The sequence below is a fragment of the Drosophila arizonae genome, chromosome 3 (genome assembly GCF_054131065.1).
Source record: "Drosophila arizonae isolate 15081-1271.41 chromosome 3, UAZ_ARI_1.0, whole genome shotgun sequence".
Classification (NCBI taxonomy): domain Eukaryota; kingdom Metazoa; phylum Arthropoda; class Insecta; order Diptera; family Drosophilidae; genus Drosophila; species Drosophila arizonae.
In genome coordinates, this window is record NC_142923.1 from 2,026,457 (window position 1) to 2,038,621 (window position 12,165).

Genomic DNA, 12,165 nt, shown 5'->3' on the forward strand with positions numbered 1-12,165 from the left:
TAAGAGCGCCTCGATAACAATTCAAACAAAAATAAAACATGTGCAAAATTTGGTTGAAATCTACAACAACGTTCGTCAGATAGTTTATAATAACGCACCAAGACTTACGCAATTGCACAACACTCAAGTAAATGATGTACTTAAAAGGCTGAGAGAAAACCTTCTATACATCTCAGAAAGGCACAAAATAGATATATTCGTGCCGAATATTCTTAATACGCCCGCTACTTTCCATGTGTCTGAAATTGATATAAAAATACAACAAGACACAATGGCCCAAACTGTCGTAGATTTCTTAAAGTTAGCTTCATCACTCATGCCAGAGTTCGATGGAAAAGCTGAAAATCTACGTAGTTTCGTGGATGCTTTGGAACTTATAGATTCCCTAAAGGGCAGCCACGAAGCAGTTGCCATAAACCTAATAAAAACTAAACTGAAGGGTAACGCACGTAATTTGATAAGCAATGAGCAGACAATTCCCGCCATTATTGCTAGCTTATCAAAGTCGGTTAAAGGAGAATCTGTAGAGGTATTATCTGCAAAAATCCTTAACCTGCAGCAAAGAAGCAAGACAGCCAATCAATACACTCAAGAGGTGGCAACTTTGGCAAAAGCTCTCGAAGGTGCGTATATAAGCGATGGTTTAACATATGAACTAGCAAACAAATATAGTACAACTTTAGCTGTAAAGGCCATGACCCAAAACTGCTCTATAGATAAGGTAAAACTTATCATGCAGGCGGGAACGTTTAATGACATGAACGAAGCCGTATGCAAATTTGTCAACAGTTGTACTGAGGCAACAGGTCAGTCAAATGCTGTCCTGTATTACCACAGACAAAACAATAGGGGTAACCGTGGGAATTACCACAGTCGAGGTAATAACCACAATAATGGTTACCAAACTAACAACACATACAGTAGAGGACAGAGCCGATATAGAGGCAACTCAAGAGGCCGTGGCAACTCGACAAGAGGCCACAACAATAACATAAGAATTGTCAAGGAAGCTCCGGGAAACTCCCAAACGCCTCCAGATACTCAAAATTAACTAAAAGAATTTTTACCGTCAATTTAAGTCTCAATAACTTCGTGTCATTTAAAAATGTTGCAACAAATAAAAACATAACATTTTTGATTGACACAGGTGCAGATATCTCAATTGTTAAAGAAAATTCGGATGTTTTTCATGACATCCAAACCAATAAAATCATAGACATTCGAGGCATAGGTGAAGGAATAATAAATTCCAAGGGACTAGCCTCAATTGAACTACAAACAGGCAAATTTATTATTCCATACAAATTTCACATACTTCGATCAGACTTCGCAATCCCATGCGATGGAATAATAGGACTAGACTTCATTAAAAGATTTAATTGCAAATTAGATTATAATAGCTCAGATGATTGGTTTATAATTAGACCGCAAAACTTAACGTATCCCATTTATGTTCCAATAACATTTAAGTCTGGTACTAACTCAACCCTTCTACCAGCCAGATCCCAGGTGATACGCAAAATTAAATTATCTTCGTCCGAAGAAAATATTTTAATTCCCAATCAGGAAATTAAACCGGGTGTCTATGTTGCAAATACAATTACAACAGCCCAGAATGCGTTTGTCCGAATCTTAAATACAACCAGAACATATCAAATAGTAAACATAGATAAATTGAAATTTGAATCACTTTCGAACTACAATGTAGTTCAAAATTCCAAAGATAATAGAACAGAGTCCGTACTTAACAAATTAAAAAAGAATTTTCCACCCTTATTTAAAGAAAGACTTGAGAAACTATGCACCCAATATAGTGATGTTTTCGGACTTGAAACCGAACCAATCACAATAAACAACTTTTATAAACAAAAATTGAGACTTAAAGACGATGAGCCAGTATACGTGAAAAATTATCGATGTCCGCATAGCCAAATAGAGGAAATCCAACGCCAAGTTGGAAAGTTAATTGAGCAGAATATTGTTGAACCGTCTGTTTCATCCTATAATAGCCCACTTTTATTAGTTCCCAAAAAAGCCCTTCCGGGCACAGAAGAAAAAAAATGGCGATTAGTAGTTGACTATCGCCAAATAAATAAAAAATTGTTGTCCGATAAGTTTCCACTCCCCAGAATTGACGATATTCTTGATCAACTGGGTCGAGCAAAATATTTTTCATGCCTCGATTTAATGTCAGGTTTCCATCAAATTGAACTTGAGGAAAACTCAAGAGATATAACGTCCTTTTCGACAAACAATGGTTCGTATCGCTTTACGCGATTACCATTTGGTCTAAAGATAGCGCCTAATTCTTTTCAGAGAATGATGACAATAGCATTCTCAGGTCTAGAGGCCACTCAAGCTTTCCTTTACATGGATGATTTAATCGTCATTGGTTGTTCTGAACAACATATGATTAAAAATTTGACAGATGTTTTCAATGTTTGCAGAAAACATAATCTGAAACTACATCCAGAAAAATGCTCATTTTTCATGCACGAGGTGACATTCTTAGGTCATAGATGCACAGATAGAGGAATCTTACCAGATGACAGCAAATTTGATGTCATTAATAATTATCCTGTCCCTACGGACGCAGACAGCGCTAGAAGATTCATTGCATTTTGCAATTACTATAGACGTTTTATACAAAACTTCGCCGAACATTCACGGCACATAACAAGATTATGTAAAAAGAATATCCCATTTGAATGGACAACAGAGTGTGAAAAAGCATTCCAATATCTAAAAAATAAACTTGTTCAACCAAATCTACTACAGTACCCTGATTTTAGCAAAGAATTTTGCATAATCACAGATGCAAGCAAACAAGCATGTGGTGCAGTTTTAACTCAAAACTATAATGGACACCAGCTCCCAGTTGCATATGCATCAAGAACATTCACTAAAGGTGAAAGCAATAAGAGTACTACAGAACAAGAACTAGCAGCAATACATTGGGCAATAACACATTTCCGACCATATATTTATGGCAAACACTTCACAGTTAGAACGGATCACAGGCCTTTAACATACCTATTTTCTATGGTAAACCCAAGCTCAAAATTAACACGCATGCGACTCGAGTTAGAAGAATACGATTTCACGGTAGAGTATCTGAGAGGAAAAGACAATTTTGTAGCAGACGCTTTATCTAGGATAAAAATATCCGATTTAATTGATATGAACAAAAAAGTCCTGAAAGTCACTACCAGGCAACAAAGTAGACAAAACAATATCTGCGCAGATAATAAAGAGAGACTATTGCCAAGGCAAAGTCTAAAACAAGCTTCTAAGCCCAACGTATACGAAGTCATCACAAATGACGAGGTACGAAAAGTAGTGACCTTGCGACTAACAGATTCTACATGTTTATTGAAACATGGAAAAAAAGTTATAGCAAGAATTACAGTTAGCGATTTATACTCCAATGGAATCCTCGACTTAGGTCAGTTTTTCCAAAGGCTTGAACGACAAGCCGGGGTATATAAAATCAGCAAACTAAAAATGGCACCGAGTGAAAAGATCTTTGAATCAATTTCAATAGAGTCTTTTAAAAATATGGGCAATAATATATTAAAGAATTTAAGAGTAGCGCTACTCCAGCCGGTGACCATAATAAATAATGAAAAAGAAAAAGAAGCAATTTTGTCTACATTACATGATGATCCAATACAAGGAGGTCATACAGGCATTACAAAAACTTTGGCCAAAGTAAAGAGACATTATTATTGGAAAAATATGACACGTCATATCAAAGAGTACATTAAGAAATGTCCAAAATGCCTGATGTCAAAAACGACAATACATACAAGATCACCAATGATCATAACTGAAACACCACAATATGCTTTCGACAGAGTGATAGTAGACACAATTGGTCCACTACCACGATCGGAAAATGGCAATGAATACGCAGTTACGCTAATATGCGATTTAACAAAATATTTAGTAGCCATTCCAATTCCGAACAAAAGCGCAAAAACTGTTGCCAAAGCTATATTTGAAGATTTTATTCTGAAGTACGGTCCAATGAAGACGTTCATTACGGACATGGGAACAGAATACAAAAATTCTATTATAACTGATCTGTGCAAATATTTAAAAATAGACAACATAACGTCTACAGCACACCATCATCAGACATTAGGTACCGTTGAAAGAAGTCATAGGACATTCAATGAGTACATTCGTTCATATATATCAGTAGATAAAACTGATTGGGACATATGGTTACAGTATTTCGTGTATTGTTTTAACACAACTCCATCAGTAACTCACAATTATTGTCCATATGAATTAGTATTTGGTAGACAGAACAATCTACCAATTCAATTTAATAGCGTAAATAGCATAGAACCTATATATAATATAGAAGATTATTCTAAAGAAGTTAAGTTTAGACTAGAACACGCGTATAAGAGAGCGCGAATACTTTTAGAAAACAATAAAATTAAACAAAAAGAAGAAAATGATAAGAAAGTATTAGATTTTAAAATAGAAATAGGAGACAAGGTCTATTTAAAAAACGAAACAGGTCATAAGCTAGAGCCTGCTTATATAGGACCATTTGAGGTCACTAGTATAGAAAATAATAATAATATAGTTATAAAAAACACAGATAGTAAGAATAAAACACAGAAAGTTCATAGGGATAGACTAAAAAAGATTTAAAAAAGCAGTGTTTTTCTTTCATTTTTCAAAAAGAATCCAACCAAATTAGTGGTTGTTTGATTATTTCAAACCTATATATTGATATACTAAAAACAAAAAAAACAAAATCCGAAAATAATCAATTGATCAAATTAAACACAATATATATATATATATAGAAATACTAACGTATAAAATACAAAAAATTACAAAAAAAAAAAAGAGAAAATTTTTTTTTTCCCCCCTAAATATCATATAATACACAAAAAAAAAAAAATAAAAACATTTATGAAACAAAAATTAATTAATTGAAAAAAAAAACAAATTTTTTTGTAAACACCTAAAATATTTTGTCATAAGAATACATCATAACAAAAAAAAACTAATAATAATTTTTATTTTAAATAACTACATTATATTACGTTATTTTTTTTAAAAAGGGGAGGTGTAGTATGTTGTATGTCATATAAGCATATGCTCACAGTATTGTAGTGTATACAATATATGAAGTTGACATATGCCTAAAATATAAGTAAGAGTATCATGCTCACAACATAGCAACACTTTGTTGCTTTACTTATATTATAACAGCTATACATAAGCGCCGTAATATGATCGGTCACTTATGTATAGACTGGCCTGCAGCGTGGGATCTGCAACGTAAGCATTGTTACGCTCTTGTCCACGCCGCAGCTTATACGCTAAATGTATATGCCTTCTGCATATGCATACAAACATATATACACACACATACAGCATGTTATATACTCCCATTCTGCCGCTGCTATAAGCGACAGAATTCTTTATGTAAACTTTATGTACTTTAGGCTAAGACTTTATTTGAATAAAATACGGAGGGCATTCGCTGCCTGACACTGCAATTAAACAGTTCTTTTTTGTTCTATAATAAATATTGTTTACAGTCGATTCATGGGAATTCGAAGCTTCCCGAACTAATGCTCTTCTATTTCCTTCTGAAATCGCTTGATTATTGCCGCTTATATAGTTTTTTCCATAGTTTTCCCTATTTGTAAGAAAATTGCCACTTAGTTTTCTGTTTTTTCCTGTTTTTTCAGCAATTTTATGGTTGCATAGTCTAGATTCAAAGTATGCCTCAATCTTTGATTTTCAACCAAAGATAAAATTGTTTCTTTACCCATACTATAAATATATTGAATACTTTGAGCTTCACAAAAAATTTGGTGAGTGTAATTGCCAAAATAAGCAAGATAATTACAATTGCATTTGGGGGCGCTAATCTGATGACGCAAAATAAGTGCACACATTTTTTGCGAAAATAGAAAAGAATAGAAAATAAAACATAACGGGTTTTCACTCGCGCTTTTTTTTGGTATGAGAGACATCTCATATGATGATAATGAAATAAAAAAAAAACCAAGAAGTTGCGTGCAATAGGCAAAGAGAAAAACGTAAAAGAAAATGAGTGTAAGGGGGGGCGCTAACCTGATGACGCGCAGTGTATGTACTTACATATGTATATACGAACGAACTGACACATACGAGAAAATCCATTTCTCCTACACCAACTTCCCACCGCCAATTCACTGCGTCAAGTGCAGCCCAACTCCCATATGCAGTCCCTTACAGTGATCATTTGTCTTCTTCTTTCCATCGTGAGCACAATGCTTGAAGCTCTGTTAAGCAGTCTGCTCTGCTTCCGCAGCTAGCTCAACTTGCGTGAGTTCGTCTCTTGGCTTCAGTTCTTCTTCTTTCAATCGTGCAGAGCTTGAACTGAGTCTTGTTTTCTACTCTGCTCTTACACACACTGGCAGGCTGAGCATCGGCCTCCGCTCTCTCTCACACACACGCTCACACTACGAGCACTCGTGTGATTGGCTGGCTTAATAAGCACGCACTGTCTCTCACACTCAAATCGCTTGGCGCACACGATCTTCTATGTACTCGCTTATTCTTGCGAGCAAGCAACGTTTGATTGGCTGGAATAACATACAGCTACATTCAATGAATAAAAAAATAAAATAAAAAAATTAATTTATATTCAGAGATTCTTTGTATTCTCTTTTCTTTCGTTCAATTATAAATACTCCGAGCATTTGGCTGTTCGACTCGATTTCCGCTGTGCTCATCTTTTCTTCACACTCTTCGTATTGCCGACGACTACTGCTACTACTCTACAAAATACACTTTCTTGAAAGTTATTTTTGATCTGTAAGTGATAATATAAAAATGAAGGAAATGCAGACAATTTTTATATTGTTGTTATATATTGAACCAGCAACAAATATTTAACCAAATTATAATATTTTTTAGCTATACTATACGCCTTTTCTTAATTTTAGCTTCAAGTATTTTAATGTTTAGTATCTGAACAGAGAAACATGAAAGCCTTCTTAAACTGAATTTGATTCCGGACCATCTATATATTTAAATACGTGATCCGCTATCAAGCTGCAAATCGGAACGAAAATTATGAGATTTTCAAGAATTCGAGCTCGACAAATCCGATTCAGTCTATTCCAAGTCTTCCTTCTATCTGTACGTTCGGCCATTTCCAAAATGTATTTCCATTTTGCTTCCTCTGTTAAGAAATGTTATTTATATATTTGAAATGTATTCATATTACTTAAGATATATTACTTTAGATGTACCTGAAACGAAATTCCTTTCACGGAAATTGAACTCAGCAATGATCTCGACGCTTGAGTTCTATGTAGATAATATATTTATTAAAGAATTGCTTGTGGAAAATTAGTTCAACTCTTACCATATTTATATTTTGGCGATGTTCGTTATGTAGTTTTAATGTGGTGTGGGTTGAATATGACAAGACTTGATCTTACGCAAAACTAACTTGATTGGGGCAACAATAAGAAAACCGGCTCTAGTATGTAAAACCCTTTGTTGATATACATTGCTCCGAGCTATAGATAGTAAAATGAGTATCGATAAGGTATGAAGTCTTTGATAACAGCTTTTGACTACCAATTTATGTAAGTGATCAAAATCTGATTAGCTTAAAGAATCTTTTATGACTGAATATGAATCGGAGTTGGGCATGATATATGCTAATCGGGCTATGCCTGTAAGATCCCCATGAGTCAGAGAAACTGCAGCAAGACTGACCTCAGTTAAGCATATGAATCACAGCCGAAGGTGGCTAGATCCATCATGAAAGCACTTCCCTGATAAGATATATAACAGGATTAGAATATGAACTGATAAGAAGCCATCGATAAATTATCGTTGTGTTATAAATTCAAGAGTCGAAACTATTTTGAATTCAGTAACGAATCGAACGACAAGCGAGCAACATGGCAGAGGTACAGCAGGTGAACATACAGTGCGAGTGCCCCCACCATCATGGACCGCTCTTTCTGCTCAAGCCCTGGGCTTGGGGTCGTCCGTGTCGTCGCTGCCAGCGCATGATGGAGCGCAATGTGGTCGTCGTGCCCACCCAGGGTTCAGCTGCCGTCTCAGTGACTCCCGCCCTCACGAATCGATCATCCCCTGTTGTGGTCTCCACAACGACGACACAGACAGTACCAGGGCTACAGGTGCAGCAAGTGCAACAGGTGCAGCAGGTGGTCACCACACAGCAAACATTGTCACCCGCATATAATGAAACATTGGTTATTAGCTGAGTCAAGGAAGTGAAGGAATACTGTAATATTGAATTACGTATATAAAGTTAACAAAAATATTTCACCTGAATTGGAAAACTTAATAAACTTTTCTTTCAAATGGAAATTTAGTCGTTTTACTCATTTTTTGCCAGTATATCTATATCGATTATTGCATTGAATGCATATTTATAGGTTTCCGAGGGTTCTATGGATGGACTTTATTATATACTGATCTAGCTGCAATCAACTATGATCTAACGCCGAGACTTGATGATATTGGCCATAAATATGATATATATATACATATATTACGTTTCCTCAAATTTTCAACAAAATCAAAAAATTCTGAAATACCTTCATTTTAATTCGCTATTAAGATATTCAATATTATTGATCTTTATGTAAGGTTTATCTATAGTAATCTTGAATAGCCACGTCAGACTCATAGAAGGTGTGGATATAGAGTTTGTGCTCAATCTAAAGAACATCTCAAGAGGCGCAACTCGTACACGATGAAGCCCTTTATTATTTGACAAGCCCCTATATGAGAACTAATGTATTATCTATCAATATGATCAACAGTGACTGATCTTTATGAGGGCCTATGCTATTCACGTTCTGACAACATATGGAGAAGAGAGTGAGCAAGAGATAGAGAGAGAGAGAGAGAGAGAGAGAGAGAGAGAGAGAAAGAAAATGGGCACTGCTGACCACAGTTATGCTAGAAAATTGAAATCTGTAATTCCTAAACAATTTATCAGCTTCACCCTTAATATTAGCCTTCTGCTATAATAATTAGCTTTAAGCTAGTAAGAAATCTGTAGCTGACTATCAAATACTGATACTGAAAGCTCGTCTACGATAGAAATCACATCGTTGCATTCATTCATACGGACTGGCGAACGGACAGACGGACAGTGAAATGAGAGGATAGGCGAAAACCTCGCCTTCATTTTCCATCAGCAGGAATGCATACATAACTACTGTTATATGACCTGCCCACTTTTGTCTTATATACATTATTCTTAACTCTCAGTTGATGTAGGGTATAAAAATAATCCTTTAATATATTTTCACTCAAAGTTGTCTGCATAGACAACAACAGTTATTACCTGGTTTGATTGCCTTCAAATATGCAACTATTGAGATATTCGAGTAATCAGACAACGGCTGCAGAAAGACCCTTATCTTCTCTCGCTATCTCGCTCTGACAAGTGCTTAAGTACTCATTACGAAACGTGTGTGGAGTGTGCAAACGCCTTCCACTCGCTGCGCTGAGTTCTCAAGGGCGCAGAGCTCTAGCCGTGGCCCCCACGCTGAATCATTAGGCGCCACACGACCTCCAATCACCGATACGCCATGAATCACAGCAAATTGCCAACTATTGATAACAAAAGTGGGAGATTACGATGATAGAGATATCTGATAGCGATGATAACACTCAAAAATCCATTCGCACTATAAATGCAAGCAGCTTGAGGCAGCTTGACATCAGTACATCAGTACTCACTCGAGCAAGATGACGGCGGTGCAACAGGTTAACATTCAGTGCGAGTGCTATCATCGTCGCGGACTGCTCTATGTGGTGCGACCTTGGGCCTGGGGTCGTCCCTGCCGTCGCTGCCAGCGCTCGATGGAGCGCAATCTCGTTGTGGTGCCCACCTCAGGTCCAGCGGCTGTCACACTGAATGGACGAAGGCGAGGATCAGCCGTCGTGGTGACCACCACCAGCCCACAAGTGGTTGCAGCACCACCGCAACTGGCGACTGTGACTCCAGCTCAAACGGCCCTCGACTGGCAGAACTCGCAGCAGGCATTTCCCTCCGTCTTGCCAGCCAAGTGCAACGATTTCGTGATAGTCAACTGAATGAGCTGTGCCTCCAGGCACTCTTGGTTGTTTGTAGAAGTCTCTGCATATCTCTCATATAAAGAAATTTTATTGCTAATCTTAAGTTATTTTGTAAGAATAAAAGTAATATTGTTTATATTAGTTCAAATTATTGTTTTATGTTTTTATATACACAAAGCGAAGAGCAGAAGGATGCGTGTTTGATCCAAATATATCCGACTGGCTGTCAGAAAATCGAAAATTTAAAGTTGAAGTATATATTTAGAAATATACTTCTTTTATAAGGCATCCCATCGTCTCATCTGGCAAAAAAAAAAAAAAAATGTTTTAGTATTAATTATAATAAGTATTAAGATAAATAAATAAAAAGTAAACAATAAATAATAATTAAGACGATTTAATTTAATATGAATTATAGTCTCTAATAAATAAAAATAAATATTTAAATAAATAATTTAATATAATTATTGTCAACCATTTGTGACCATAAATATTTAGCTTTCATGTAACAAAAAATCCCAGTGAAATAACTTAATGCATAATAAATACTAAGATAAATAATTATTATATTAATATTCAATACTTAAAGAAATTATAAATATATACAAAAAAAAAAAAAAAAATAATAATAATAATTTCAAATGAATATTGTAAACTATTTGCGACCATAAATCATTGCACGTTCATTATACAACGCATATAAGTAAAAACCCCCTCAGAGCCCGTAGATCTGCGTGCGACTCGCGTTATCTTAACTTGAATATGAATATGAATCACTGTGAATATCTAGTGCTATCAGACATAAGAGCTTAATGATAGCTGATAAGACACATGGGCTCGACGGGGTCTATAAATAAGAGACTTGAGTCGCATTTGGCATTCAGTTCGAATCGCGAAGCACAGGTGAAATCGACTCAAGGCGCAACATGGCTCAGGTGCAGCAGATCACAATTGTGGGCTGCGATTGCTATCATCGGCGCGGACTGCTGGGCGCCATGTTTGGCTGGCTGTGGGGTCCGTGCGAGCAGTGTCGGCGCATGAGGAACGGCAACGTAATAGTAGTACCTGCGACAGGTGTCGTGGGCGTCAACCAGTGCGTGACCACGATGCGGACAGCGCCCGTTGTGGTCTCACGGACCACTCAGTATGCTGTCATGCCCCAGCCAGCGCAGCGCCAAGCTCCACCGGCCTACTCCCCACAACAACAGCAACAACAACAGCAACAACAACAACAACAACAACCACAACAGCAACAACAACAACAGCAACAACAACGGCAACAACAACAACAACAACAATAACAGCCCAACAATTGGCAGCAATCTTATCCATCGACTCCGCCGCCTCAGTACAGCGAAAAGGTGGCGCTCAACTGAGAAGCGCTTCAATCAATCAATCAATCAAGATTGCATGAATTATTTTCGTAATTTCAAGAAATTAGTCTAGAATATGATATAATTAAATTTTAATTAAGCTAGAATTCATTTTTGTTTTGTGCCCTCAATTTCTGCAGAATTTTGTGAGCAAACGAACAAAGTTAAGTGAAAAGATTTCTGCATACGCTGGAAATGACTGACTAGTAGATACTCTATTTTGCAAAATGTGAACAGAATGTCTATTTTAGTATTTTTGTTTATAATCTATGCGCTTTGCTAACATTCCTTCCCACAGGCTCTCTCCACAAAGTCGAAAGACTTCTCCTTCTCTCTGATACTTTAATACTCTCTACTCTCAGTGCTCACATACACACTCGGATTTGTATGGCATACACTTGTTCACAGAAGAATGCTATTTCCTTACAGCTGTGGCAAGAGTAATGTCAAATTGTTAAAAGTTTTGCCGCGCTACTACAAAATAATTTGTATCTAGAGTGCGTTTTCCTAATACATACGTATGTATGTATGTATATACACAGACACACTTAAAATGGATTCACATTCATTTGATACGAATATAAAAGAACGAGTCAGTTCATTTAGCTGCGGAAGTATTTGTATAAATATGATATAAATATAAGTAAATTGAAATGCTGAGTCATTAATAATAAAATTAAAAAATATA

At 36.3% G+C, this 12,165-nt stretch overlaps 2 protein-coding genes and 1 long non-coding RNA gene across 3 annotated transcripts; 2 read left to right on the plus strand and 1 right to left on the minus strand.

Moving 5' to 3' along the window:
• Positions 1-6,877: 6,877 nt before the first annotated feature.
• LOC149269580 (uncharacterized) lies at positions 6,878-7,507 on the minus strand. Its single transcript, XR_016269346.1, has 3 exons — positions 7,397-7,507; positions 7,270-7,338; positions 6,878-7,210 (listed from the first exon to the last, which is right to left on the minus strand). It is a non-coding gene; the product is annotated as an uncharacterized LOC149269580 (long non-coding RNA).
• A 388-nt stretch (positions 7,508-7,895) lies between these two features.
• LOC108611775 (uncharacterized) lies at positions 7,896-8,379 on the plus strand. The gene has a single exon (XM_018004568.2). The coding sequence runs from the start codon at positions 7,944-7,946 to the stop codon at positions 8,271-8,273; it is 330 nt and encodes a 109-aa protein (XP_017860057.1). The 5' UTR covers positions 7,896-7,943; the 3' UTR covers positions 8,274-8,379.
• Positions 8,380-9,736: 1,357 nt separating this feature from the next.
• LOC108611771 (uncharacterized) lies at positions 9,737-11,584 on the plus strand. The gene has a single exon (XM_089464766.1). It carries the CDS (start codon positions 9,775-9,777, stop codon positions 10,120-10,122), a length of 348 nt encoding a protein of 115 aa, XP_089320892.1. The 5' UTR covers positions 9,737-9,774; the 3' UTR covers positions 10,123-11,584.
• Positions 11,585-12,165: the final 581 nt, after the last annotated feature.

Bases quoted from the DNA above. Each gene is read 5' to 3' on its own strand.
- LOC108611775 (XM_018004568.2), top strand. From the start codon at position 7,944: ATGGCAGAGGTACAGCAGGTGAACATACAGTGCGAGTGCCCCCACCAT.
- LOC108611771 (XM_089464766.1), top strand. From the start codon at position 9,775: ATGACGGCGGTGCAACAGGTTAACATTCAGTGCGAGTGCTATCATCGT.